General features: G+C 48.2%; 1 protein-coding gene across 3 annotated transcripts in view; it reads right to left on the bottom strand.

Moving 5' to 3' along the window:
• plcb1l (phospholipase C beta 1-like) overlaps window positions 1–13703 on the bottom strand; it is a 107612-nt gene that overhangs the window by 38244 nt on the left and 55665 nt on the right. For all 3 annotated transcript variants that reach the window (XM_068576717.1, XM_068576716.1, XM_068576718.1), the window contains exons 4-9: window positions 10513–10653; window positions 9076–9155; window positions 7030–7083; window positions 5314–5389; window positions 3893–3993; window positions 3118–3284 (exon numbers count right to left, since the gene is read on the bottom strand). In XM_068576717.1, coding sequence (XP_068432818.1) covers window positions 3118–3284; window positions 3893–3993; window positions 5314–5389; window positions 7030–7083; window positions 9076–9155; window positions 10513–10653 — 619 coding nt within the window. The remainder of the gene's footprint in view (window positions 1–3117; window positions 3285–3892; window positions 3994–5313; window positions 5390–7029; window positions 7084–9075; window positions 9156–10512; window positions 10654–13703) is intronic.

The raw sequence follows: 13703 nt of genomic DNA, 5'->3' as shown, positions 1-13703 counted from the left end.
TAGGTCCGAAAGCTTCTCCGCTACCCAGCCTGCTCCTGGATATCTGACGTCCGGTTGCAGGAAAATATGAGGTGAAACAAGACTTCAGGCGTCCCGTATCAAGCTGCAACTAACAGACGGAGTGTTTTATCGGTGATGATTGGTGCTCAAACATATTCAAAGTTGCCGTGTTATCTGAGAATTGCTCTGTTGCTGCAGTTTGCATTCCTCCTGATGCAAAGTTCAGATTTTCTTGTATAGAAAATGAACTAAAACGGCATTTTGTTGCATGATGACAAGTCATAATCATTGATATGAGGTGTACTTACATGCACTAAAATCACAAGCAGAGCAGAGCAAGTCTCTGCTCAGGTCGAGACAGTCTGATAGTGTGTTTGTTCATCCATAAGTCGCTGTTTGCTGCTATATTAATCTTCTAAATCCCGCCTATTGTTTCATGACGAGCTGTAAGACACAAAGCGCCTCCTCTCTCCAACCGGAGAAGATGAATATTAGGATAAGCCCTCATCCCTTTGAGCGCCTTTGAGCATTTTCATCTGCATTCAAACAATGAAGGAACGTTTGAGCGCGCAGAAGACTAAAGCACCGAGCGACGACGTCGCAGCGCCGGAGGAGATGAATGGAAGATGTTTAATATTCACACGAATCAAAGCTGGAAAGGCGAGGATGAAGACGAGAGCGAGCTTCCAATTCCTCGTCCTGGATCACACGGCTATTTTGAAAGAGGAGGAAAAAAAAGGGACCCCCGATATCTCTGCAATCTGCAGGCACATGTTCAGACTGCACAAGGTGCGTTTCTATAAGCCCGAGTGTCCTTGAGAGAGTGAGTGGGGTTGTTTTTTTGTTTTTTTGCTGCGATGGTAGCATGTGGAGCTCTGGAGCCCTCGGCCCGAGCAGATGGCTGCACTTCCTCCGGCTAGATAAATACTTCACACGGGGAAATCTGTCACCGGGACAGAGAAGGGCACGAGTCCAGAGCGCCGGGGACGAGCTGAACCCGATCACAGGCAAACACGCCGGCGTTTCAGGGACAATAAAAACACATCATTTGATCTGATTCAGGCACCCGTGATGAATTTTATCCCACTTTATACATATGTGTATAAATAAATAGGTAAAAGAGGGAGCATTAAAGCGCTGGAGTCAGTTCAGGTCAAGTTAGTTCCTCTGTAATCACAAAATGTGCAAATGTGACGGGCATAATAATGCTGCGCTGAACGGCTCTTTAGATAAACAGCCTCTTCTGGCGCCAGCGATTAGCACTTTTTTTTCATTTGAAAGCAGAAACTCGGTCTAATAATAGCCTCCAGATTATTATTTTCTTTGCTCTCTGAAAATATTTTCAAACTGTTTATTAGCTTCACATCTGCAGCAGCGGATGAATAACGATCCCGTGATCTCGCTGGCGGAGATAACGGAGGAGCAGCGCTCCGCACATCAGACCGCGACGCCGTTTACGCTCGCGCGTGGTATTAATCTGCTGGACGCGTACATCATGTGATCGATACGTCTTTGTGCACACTGATCTGATCTTTAAGGCGAGGGGGTGTGGCTCCAGCTGCAGGAGGAATAAACTAATCAAACACACAAAGAGTTGTTAGATATTGGATCTTATATTCGGGTTTTATTCAGGATCAACAGGCCGTGGTCACACTTCAGGTCCCAGCAGACATCTCTCTCGTCTGAACGCGGCACTCGGCCCGTTATCTGGAGTGGGATGTTCCTCCAGGAGCGTCGCATCGCCTTCAATTATTCTGTTATTCATGGACGCTGCAACGTGTGCATCCGTACGCGCCTCCTCATCGTTTTGATGAACATTTGAGAACCAAGAAAGAGCGACAACGCGTTGGTGATAGAGGACTTTAGAGGTGAGACGTGTCGTTAGCGCTGGACAGAGCGAGGCTCGCCGTTTCCGCCTGTTTCCAGTCTTCATGCTAAGCTAAGCTAAGCTAAGTGGCTGTAGCGTCTTTTCTTTTTTTTACTCCTCCTCTGACTGTTGAAGAAGCACATTAAGAGCTGTGAGTTCAGGCAGAACGAAACCGGAGTGAAGAGGAAGAGGAGGACGAAGACGAGTTCACACGGCGGAGACGCTTCAGTCCTCTGCTGCTCTCCATCGTCACTTACTCTCTGCTTCAAGTTCTGCTGAAGCAAAAACACACACCAGCTCTCTCTCTCTCTCTCTCTCTCTCTCTCTCTCTCTCACTTCCTTCCTCTCTGTCACCCTCTCTCTCGCTTTTTCTGTCACCCTCTCTCTCTTTCTCTCTCAACATCTCTCTTTTCTCTTCCTTTCGCTCTCTTTTTCACTCTTTTTCTCTCTCTGCCTCCTCCCCTCTCACTCTCTCTCTCTCTCTCTCTCTCTCTCTCTCTCTCTCTGTCGCCCTCTCTCTCATCTCCCTCCCTCGTCTCTCTCTCCTCCCTTCCTCTTCTTTCTCCCTCTCTCTCCCTCCTTCTCTCTCGTCTCTCTCCCCTCTCCCTCGCCCTCATTTCTCTCTTCTCCCTCCCTCCTTCTCTCTCTATCTCTTCTCTCCCCGTCTCTCTCTCTCTTCCCTACTTCCTCTCTCTCTCTCTCTCTCCCTCTCCTATTTCCATGTGATAGTTATGCATATTTTGGTTTCTTACCACCATTAAGTCATCTCTCCGCCTTGTTTGTATTGTTATTGCTTTAATTCTTTGTGTTTTCACCGTGTGAGAAGCCTTTGTGTAGTTTTTAAAGCGCTATACAAATCAATCGTATCTTTATTATTATAATCTCACTCTCTCTTCCTCTCTTTCCACTCAGGGATTCTGCTCATACGATCCTCTTCTCATGGCAGGAAAACCTTCTGGTAAGCTTGACGGCGTTTGAAGTGGTTTAAACATTTTGGTGTGTGTGTGTGTGTGTGTGTGTTTGTGTGTGTGTGTGTGTGTGTGTGTGTTATTTGCAGACTTCTAACATTCCGTTCCTCGGCGCCCCGCTGCGTCCCCTCGCCGTCTGAGGGGCTCGGTGGGGACCGGACTCCGGGGTCGGACGAGGTCGTGCACATCGGTGCCAAACGTGTTCACGTGTTTGGTGTGTTGAGACACAACCTCTGGATACCGTTACACGCATGTGTGTGTGTGTGTTCTGGAGCCACCGACCTCTCTGCGCCAGCGCCGCGTTGGGTTCGTATTTGTCCACCAGCAGCTGGACCTGCTCGGCCTTCAGGGGCGGGTAGAGGATCTCGTTGAGCCGAGGGTCCCGCTGCTTGTTGTTGATGAACTCCGTCATCTGCTCCACGCTGAGGTAAGGGCGACTCTTCGCCCCGCTGCCGGGGAGGAAGAGGAAGAGGAAGAGGAGTTTTGATGCGCAAAATACCAGAAAATATAAGGAGGAGAAGATGATGAGCGGGGGAGGGGAGGGGGTGTAATTAAAGCAGCAGATCTGGAAGAGGGAGAGCGACAGCAGCGCGAAGGAGCCGAGGATTAAATCTTCTGTTGAGTAAATTATGAGATTTGATTAAAACGCCTTTTCACATCGAAGCCCGTTGCACTAAATTGTAATCTCCGCATCCTCCTCTCCGCTCTCGAGCCATCTTCACTTAACCGAGATTAAAAAGCGAGATGCACGACGTCGCGGCCGGGCTCCGCCGGGGAGGCCGTCACAACACGTATGAACGCTAACGGTTCACATCGGGTCTGAAACCAGCGACAGACGGCGGAGAGAGAGAAAGAAACGAGGACGCATTAATCGCTCTCACGTCGTTTTGAGTTTCCCAAATAACTTTCCTTCAAAAACAAAGGATTAAAGCATCCTTTTGAGGTTTAAAAACATTACTTATGAACTTTTTTCCCCTTCTGTTACACATAGAAATACACATCTTAGCGTCTGCCGCTCTCCCCCCCACAAAAAAAGAGTTTCAAACCCGGTTCTTACACGTTAGAGAAGATGTAGTCCAGCTCGGTTCGGGGGCAGATGTTGGCCAGGAACATGTTGTAGACCTCTGGAGTGAAGTCCTCCTGGGGGATGTAGTCGTTCTGCAGACGGACAAAACAGCAACATGGTCACGCACAAGTACACAATCTACGCGTACGTTGTCCTCGGGTGTAGACGCTGAAAGGTTTGCACACGAGAGGCGAGACGATATTCTTCTTCTTCGAGGACTCGAGTGTCAGGATACTAAAGTTGGATGCTGTCGTTCATCCAATGGGACGCTCTCTAGCTGACCCGAACGCCAAGTCTCCCTCTGGAAGCCATTATAAAAGCATATTCAACTTGAAAATGCTAAAACTGCCTTTATTTTAAAGCTCCGAGCTTCAAAAAAACGGCCAAAACTGTGACCGGGCCCTCACCGATAGAGCCGTCAGAGCCAAACGGGTCTGATGGAGACCCGGTGTGCTCAGCGGCAGGCGACGGCATCGTGCCAGCGAGAGAGAGAGAGAGAGAGAGAGAGAGAGAGAGAGAGAGAGAGAGAGAGAGAGAGAGAGAGAGAGAGAGAGAGAGAGGGAGAGACGAGGGGGATGGGAGGAGATGGAGGTCAAACCCTGCCAAAAACTCAACGAGTCATTCTGAAGGCCTCAGTGCAAGCTCCCTTGTGTATTGTGTGTGTGTGTGTGTGTGTGTGTGTGTGCGTGTGTGTGTCTGATGGATTAACAGCACCACCGTTTAGCTGTAATTAACTTGCGCGTCGGGAAACAACAGCAAATCCCACCAGACCGTCATACGGCAACGCGTTCTTACCTCCTGCTCGCTCCCCCTGTTCTAATTAGCGTACATGTAGCTTGTTCTGTGTGTGTGTGTGTGTGTGTGTGTGTGCGTGTGTGTTGCTTCTGTTTGTATTCTGCAGCCATTCGTCACAGCGTCTGCTCCGCTGTAGCGTGTGTTGCAGCGCGTGTACAGAACTGCATTGAGCAGCATTTTCACATGTAAGCGTGCACATTTGCTGCTGCTGGAACAAACACAGATTGTTTGTTGTGTTGTTTGCCCCCCCACCCTCCCCGTCTACACACGCACACACACACACACACACACCCCGTCTGTGGCGGGGCAGCTCCTCTCCCAGTGATATCGGTATAACGGAGTGAAGATAAAACAGCCTCTGTCATCTCTATTGCTCCCACCGGGTCTATTTGTTCCATTACAGCCGAGGCTAAATCAGTTTCTGAGGAGGGAAGTCACGCCGACGTCCAGAAAACAAGGCCGCCAACAAATGAGCGGCGCTTTCGAAGGCGGATAAAGAAGGAGCAGAGCGTGCGGGGAGGACGGCCTTGACGGATGGACGGAGAGGATGAGAGGGGCTCGGAGGCTGAGATGAGACACACGGGGAGGCGGAGCTACTCGGCACGCCGGCGTCTTACTCTGACAGAAGGAAGGTTACAGTTTTCCAGCGCCGTCTCCACTCGCTTCCTGTCTGCCGAGAACATCCGGAAGATACTGCAGAGGGGAGGGGAGGGGAGAAGGGAGGGCAGAGAAAACATGGCGGCGTGAGCGATCGCAGGAAGACGCCACACAGAGAGACGGCGGCGTTCTTAAGCGCGACGCTCTGTGTCGTAGCGGAGGATTCACAGCAGCTTTTCAACGGATTATATCTGAGGACATCTTATGAGAACGGTTCCCAAAGAGGGAAGGAGGAGGAGAGAGGAGACAATACAGGGGAAATTACATCATAAGACAAATGTGAGACATAGAAAATGCCAAGATGAAAAATGAAAGCGCAATATATGCAGAATGCAAAAAACAAACAAATTCAGTCTAATACAACAGCCCTGCAATAAATGCTTTATTCATGAATGTTTTGTTATGTTCACCCCATTTTTCCTTCTTCTTTTTCCTCCCCTGCTGTAGTTTCTGGTGATTTGTGTTTCATTCACACGGAGCGCTGTCGAGAGTACAGTTGTGTTCTCAATTTAATGAAGTACTTCTATTGTAAATAGAAACTCCAGATGGCAACACCAGACGTACTTTTTAATATAAAAGAACGACATCGCCACAGACATGTTTGCAGAGGTGAGCGCGTAAATGCATATTCTTGTTATTGCTCCTTCGTCTTCGTATCATTTCCATTATCTTTGCCGTTATCACATTTCTGAGACGGCCGTTATTCCTCCACACACGTCTTATCTCCTCCAGTAGCAACACGACACAACACAACACGACACATCCGGATAAGACACTTCCATCGACACATGAGAGAAGAAGAAGAAAGGTGCAAAACCATCTCGTCATTTCCGTCGTGACGCAGACAATAAAATGAGATTCGCCGCCGTGAAACGCCCGCCGGCCTGTTTCGGGTTTCTGTTTTTCTGACGGTGTGTTTTTTTTAATTACACGCCGAGGTATTTCCCGCGCAGACCCACGAGCGCGCACTTTGTGCTCAGCGGGAGGGAAGCCGAGTCAAGCTGACATCAGTCGAGCTGACATCGTCCTCTCAGCCGGGAGGTTAATTCCCTAAACGGCAGCGAGCGTGTCTCTCTGCCTCCTCCCTCCTCTTCCTCCCCCCTCCTCCCTTATGTTGACACCCCACTGTTTTCCTCCGCGGCTCCGAAAGCGAGGTTATCGCACAAGTTCACTGTTGCCTGCCTGGGAGAAAAAAGAAAAAGCTCAACTTGACTAATGGAGACGGAAGAGAGAGAGAGTCTGATTTTTTTTTTTTTTTCAACGTGCAAAAAAAAAACCTCCCAGATAAAGTGAAATGCATGAAAGGGAATTCTCACACTCCGGCAGAGTCGGAGCCGAAGTTAGTGAGATATATAAATGGGGTTTTCCAAGGGCATCCCACACACACACACACACACACACACACTTTAAATGTAGACAAAACCAGAAGATTGTTTCTGCCGCGGAGCCTGAAGAGTGATGAGGGAGCGTTGCTACGACACAATGCAGGAGGTATAACATATTCTAATAAATGCACACATGCACGGGGAGAATATGCGCGTGTGCTGGAGCGTGGACGTGCTCGTATTAACGAGAAAAAAGGGCAGAGGACGCTGGATGCATTGATCAAAAAGAGGCTGGAAGGAGGAGGAGGATGAGGAGGAGGAGGAAGAGGAGGATGAGTCAGAGGGACTTACTTCTTGACGGGGATTCGGCCCTCAGGGTTGAGCTGCAGCTTCAGACGAGTGTATCTGCATTGGGACGAGAGCACACACACACACACACACACACCTCACACAACGTGAAATCAACAATTTGTGAGTAATGTATTTGCTCTCTCTGCGTGTGTGTGTGTGTGTGTGTGTGTGTGTGTGTGTGTGTGTGCACATGTAAACATTCGTCATGTCTGTCTGCGAGCGAGCGTGCCAATTCACGGTGACGCCGTGGCGGCTGGCGGCTCGGGGGCCGCAGGCTCCTCTGTGCACGTCGTGAATATTCGGGGGCCCCGTGTTGACGTGGCAGGTTTCCATCCGGCTAATCCCTAATTCGGCTAGTCTAGCATTGGCTGCGTTGAGCCATGCAGCAGCAGCGGCGGCGGCGGCAGCAGCACACGGGCTATAAATAGCCTGAGCTGCAACAGGAGCCGTCATTACAGGCTGGGCTTTAAGTGGCTGCTGGCTAATAATTAATATCCATTACAGTGTCCACTTCATAGGGCAGGCTGGTGTGCCACGGGCAAAGTCACTGATGACTGTAATGGTTAACGGGGGGAAGCGGGAGGGGGGTTGGCAGAGAAAAGGCCAGTCGACGCTAGTTGAAGTCGCTAACGGTTGCTATCTGATGTAAGGAAAGGAAGGAACGGTGTGTTTCTCATCTAGTTTACAACTTCCTGCATTATTCATCAGGACAGGAAAACAGATCCCTTCTTCTGTCTCTGTCTTTCTCACTTTCCCCTCTGCGTCGCTTTCTCGGTGACGCCCGAGAGCCAAGAGGGGTCACTTTTTAATTCACCGGCTAAGCCGCTTGCTTTTCTTTTGTAACGGGATGAACTGCAAAACTTAAAGACTGATAATCCCGTCGTGAAGCATAAAGTTTCACGCAAAGGTGACATTTTTTTCGCCTCAGTCGTACGGTATTCATCTCAAAAGATCATCTGGCAGCAACACAGTTGTACATCCTGCTCGCTGCTGTTCATCTCTCCGTGTACTTTGTGGTCGACGGCAAACTTTTATTGTCTCATAAGTCAATTAGACTCCTGCGGGGCTGCGAGCTAACGGCTTCTGTTTGCTGATAAACATCAAGAGCAGATTCATATTTTTTTTTTTGGGAGGTTCGCTCAGTCGCTGAAGCGCCGGCATAAATCAGCTGTGAGCCGTAGGTCAGCACGCACGTGTGTGTGTGTGTGTGTGTGTTCTGATCAGATCAATGCGAGCCGTTGGACTCGAGCTATCGAGCCGGATCAGAGGTGGCGTGAGGGCGATTGATGAGAGCGGCCCCGCCGGACAAAGAGCCATTGACGAGCGCTCGGGTGATTTATGAAAGAGTCCGAGAGCCAAAAGGGGACGGAGGCTCCTCTTTGACATTTAGACTCGGGTCGGCGACTCGGCCTCTCTCTAAGGATCGGTCATTATGTCATCAATGCAGCAGGAGTAGAGGCGTCTAATGAAGGCACACACACACACACACACACACACACACACACACACACACACACACTCTGCTGCGGGTTCACGGGTGTACACATGTGTTATTTCTCCTCCCTCGTCCTTCCCGTCTGCTTTCTCTCCCCACATCAATGTGAGGTGAAATGACCTTTATAAACTCAAACCCCCAGGCTGCCTTGTGGGAGCTGTGAAAAGCAACCTCCTGTGTGTGTATAGGTGTGTGTGCGTGTGTGTGTGCAGCTGCCCACCTTGGTGTGTGCGTGAAGGTGTGTGTGTGTGTGTGTGTGCTGCAGGGTTTGTGATGTTTTATTAAATGCTCTGCGCCGTTCTGTGCGTGTTACAAATACGTCCTTGCCTACATTTTTGTAAGTTAACAAGTGTTGTGTTGAATGTCTTTTTATTTTTTTTTACCCAAGATGCCTCTTGCTTTCCCCATGTGGCCTCCTGTGCATGTAGAATACAGTACATACCTAGACTGACCCCTAGGGAGGACTTACATAGTTTTTTCTTGATATTTTCACATTCATTTTGGGGGGTTTACACGTGATTTGTGCAGCATTGTGAGTGCGGATGACGTACGCTTTCTCCAGGCAGTCCTCTCTGGACATGTTCTGGACCAGGAGGTTGGACGCCAGGTTGAACAGCTCCTCCGCCCATTCCTGCAGTGGAGGAAGTACACAGTGGAGTCAAGTGCAAACCAAAAGCGCTGAGAGGTCAGAACGTGGCGGTCCGCTCGCTATCACCGCTGGGAATAAACCAAAGACGTTCGCTGATAAGCAGAAACACGCCGTTGTTTTGACTTTGATGTGAAATCAACCTTGAAGTTATGCACCCTGCAGTTAAAGCAGCGGTTCTCGAACTTTTTCTGTCACGCCCACTTTGGGGGAAGCAAAATGTTCCAACAACATGGGAACAAAATGGTCCAACTCTTTGAGACTCCTCCATCTGTGCTTTTTTAATTAATAGATGAAAGAAAATTGAAATCCCTTTCAAGTTAACCAGATTGCTCCTCCTGACAACAACTAATAACATGTGCAATCACTTTGTTAAAACAATGCAAATAAAGTTATACATGTGCAAAAAACAACTCATATTTGTCAAAAAAGATGACAAAAGAAGCCGGTTGGTTCCCTGTTTTCTCCCCATAGTTTCATGTTGAAGTGTCCTTGAGCAAGGCACTGAAGCCCCAGAGCTTCACAGCAGCACAAAGCTCCTTCATTACTAAGGATTATGGGTAAAATACAGAAAATAATCCCCCCACTGTGGGATTAATAAATATGGAAGCCCATTTAAGCCCATTCCCGCCACATACAAAAAAAACAAATGAGGACCAAAAAAAAAGAAAAATGAGGACCAAAAAAAAAAAAAAAAAATGTTTTCGATTTTTTTTTGTCATTTTTTTTTGACGACCCCAAAAAATGTTTTAGATTTTTTTTTTTGTCATTTTTTTTGACGACCCCCCCAAAAAATTTTTCAATTTTTTTTTTTTTCAGTTTTTTTTTTGGGAGGTCCTTTTTTTATTGAAGCTTATCTCCGCCACAATACAAAGAGGAACAAAAAAAAATAAAAAAAATTGCCATTTTTTTTCCGTTGACGAAATAGGACGAAAAAAAAGATGGCAAAAAAAAAAAATCTTAAACATTTTTTTTCTTCTTTTTTGTTGTCCTATTTCATCAACGAAAAAAAAATATTTTTTTTTTGTCCTCTTTAAAAAAAAAAATTTTTTTGGTCATCGTTTTTTGGTGTGTGTGCGGAAATGGGCTTCAATAAAATAAAGGATTCTTAAAAAATAAAAATAAAAAGTTTTTTTAAGAATCTGCATCCCATGCGCCCCACCTGTAATACCTCCGCGCCCCACTAGAGGGTCGCGCCCCACAGTTTGAGCACCACTGAGTTAACCCAACAGAAACCACGTGAACTTGTTCTATTCCTCGCCCGTAGAAAAGGACACATTGTCCACAAAACCCCACATGCAGACGTGCCTTCGTGAATCATGGAGCTGGTCGTTATATTCACCTTCGCCGTCTCCTCCTGGAAGGCCATGAAGTTCAGGTAGGTGATGTTGACCATGTCGAGGCCGCTCACCACCGTCAGCATCCGGTTCTCCATCTTCCCCGCCAGCGTGCTGACGTCCAGCAGCTCGCGCAGCTTCGCCTCCTGATGCAACGACAGACGAGATCGAAAACCCGGTGAAAATCAGTCCACAATGAGCTACACAGTTCAGCTGAAAACCCGGACGCACAAACACAGAAAGGCAAATGACATAAAACAGGTATGAAGAGAGAGAAACTGCTTCTCAGTTCCGCGGGTTTTTGTGGTTTCGACGTCTGCCTGACAGGGAGACTCGTCCTCCGAGTGCACTGAAGTGAAGCCAAAGACCTGCCAGTATTTGGGCGCTCGCACCTTGTCTGCCGGCTGATTTATGTGATTAATGAGAGGTCAGCTGTCGGAGGAGCGAGCGGGAGCCCGAGTAGATGTTGCAGCTTCCACGTTACAGTCCATAGCGGCGCCGCGATACGAGACATTTCGAGCGTAAACTAATTAAAGGAGGCTGCTGGTTTGTGCCGATGCTAAAGGACGGACGCTGGTGAGACTTTCCGGGAAGAATGTGGAGAGTTTTTAAACACCATTAAATATCCGCAGGGGGGTTTGTGGGGCTATTTACTCTAAAGGACCGCAATACAACTCTCCAAATCCAGAGAGCTTTGTGGTTTTCACCCTCCCAATGTGATCGAATGCAGTTCAACCCGATGAAAACTGTGGAACCAATTTTGTCTCCAGACCTCCTTTTCTCCTGTGTTTGAGTCGTCGTAGGAAAGCCAAATTAATTCCAATACTTGTGTTTATTGTATGTATTTGTTTGGCAAAGTCAAAAAAAAAATAATGTATATTTGCAAAAAAAAGTATGAACATCCAGCGCGATATGAGCCAGATTCCCAAAAAAATGCCTCCTGGAGCGTCAATAAGACACCTTTTTGTAAAAATTATGACCTAAAGAATCAGAATCTGCAAAAAAATCACAATAAAACAAAGTCTTGTTCTGTTAGGAAGGAGTTTCAGTCAAAAAACTGTGTCGTTTGGTTCAGAAATGGAAGAATTACGTATTTTAAGCTAAAATATTGTCTGAATGGGCATGCTGGGACTTAAAATTGGAGGTTAACCACCAGGGAGCGCCGCCATTGCAGGTTAAATGAGATCCTCGTGATGACGGTGCATCTGCTCCAGAATGAGTTTTTAACGAAACGCGTTCACTAATTGCACTAATTCATTAGAGGAAATGATCTTCTCCGAGAGCGACGCAATTTTCATATTAAACGCAGCTTTAATTCCGGGTTAAATGAGGCTGTTGCGTCTGCCGGGACACAAACAGACGGAGGCAGAAGAAGAAAAAACACAACTGTGAAAGGGTTTGTATTCGCTGAAGGTAACCGTCTCAGGAAAACCAAAAGCAAACTATTTGTTTTCCCCGCAAATGCACATTTAAGCAGCTCATCTTTGGCGCGAATCGAATAATACGAAAAAAAAACAAAAAAACTCGCCTCTGAGGCGCAGGAGAGGAATAACAATGATCTGCTTCTCTCCTTTTTTTCGGCCCAGTGCGCAAGCAGCATACAAAGCGAGTTTTCTTCCGGCTTAATTAACACGACAACAAACCGAAAAAAAAAGAAAAAAGAAAAAGAAAAGCCCTGGAAAGGATTTTGCAGTGAAAGCAAATGAGCTCCCACTAATTTAACCAATCAAACAAAGAGCATTGTGTCCTGTGTCACGTTGATAAACGTCCTCTACACGTCCCTCACGCCCCCCAATCGCATCGCGCGACTTAGCGGCGCTCGTTATTATCATGCCGGACTTATCTGAGGCAATGCCCCCCCCCCCTCTGAGTGAAGCATCCATGCCCTCTGACAGTTTAATATGGCAGCACAGAGATCTAATTTCCAGAAGAGAAGAAGACATAACTCTACGCCGCACGATGCAGAAGACAACGACAAGGCTCCCGCGTGTTTTGCGATTCAGAGTCGCTTTGACCGCCGATCAATCGGACCCCGAGTGCCGATTTGAATGGGGAGCCATCAGCGTCCTCTTACGTAATCTGAGCGCCACCGGGCCCCATCAATCAGGGCGTACGGAAAAAAAAGCCACTTCCAATTTGCTAAAACACACAATGAACAATAAAACCTTTGAGGAGGAGGGGGAGGCGCTTTGGCAAGCTGCCGAAGATGAAAGGCTTTCTGAGAACAGACGGGGACGACAGTGGGATGCATATTTCATTCATTACAGCGCTCCGACGTCGATACCATTTGGTACTGTTTTGACTCGACATGCATCCTCATCTCCTTCTGCGAAGCCAGCGAGGGAGCGAGGGAAGGAAGGAAGCTGCAGGTGCTCACAGCACGTCAACCAAGAGAGACGTCGGCAGTTATGTGTTGGAGGAAGGGGACTCAGTCGGAGGGAAACAAGATGATGTCAAGGGAAGGGGGAGGAGGAGGAATGAAAAGAACAAGAAGCAAAGCCATGAGAAGAGAGAGAGAGAGAGAGAGAGAGAGAGAGAGAGAGAGAGAGAGAGAGAGAGAGAGAGGAGAGGAGTGGGCTCGGCCATGTGAGCGAAATGCAATTTGTGCTGGTGCATTGTGGGAGCCGTTTGGAGGCATGCCCGAGGACCCCGGTCCCCACAAAGATGGGAGATTCAGAGCCAAACCAGCCTCGAAGTTTGGATGTGATTTGGGGACGCTGGCGCCGCTGAAGCAAGAGGACGCTTCACTCTTTTCGACCACCCGTGTGAACGCCGACTATTTCAGCGTATATGCGTGTGAATGTGTGTGTTTGTGTGTGTGTTTGTGTGTGTGTTCATTCAGGCATGGGAGCAGCTGCAGTGTGTCTCTTTCGCAGTCACTTAGCATTCAGGTGAAGCCGCAGCCCGTTGAAACACACACACACACACACACACACACACACACACACACAGTGTGCCACGAGGCCCCACCTGCGCAGCAGCCGTGCGCTCGAACCGCGTGAGCGAGTGCCGACCTTCGCCTCAGGTCGTTAAACCTGCAGCACGGCACATGTCTGAACTCGACAAGAGACACACACACACACACACGTATGCATGTGCACGGTGTCACATGTGTGGGCGCCCACTCACACACACACAAACACGGGCACGTCGCATCAAAGGAAATGTCAGTATGAATGATTGATGTCGGCCCGAC

The sequence above is a fragment of the Clinocottus analis genome, unplaced genomic scaffold (genome assembly GCF_023055335.1).
Source record: "Clinocottus analis isolate CAN_PGR_092001 unplaced genomic scaffold, fCliAna1.0.p SCAF_15, whole genome shotgun sequence".
NCBI classification, from domain to species: Eukaryota; Metazoa; Chordata; class Actinopteri; order Perciformes; family Cottidae; genus Clinocottus; species Clinocottus analis.
The sequence above is the reverse complement of the archived record's forward strand: the minus strand, read 5'-3'. Positions and strand labels throughout refer to the sequence as shown.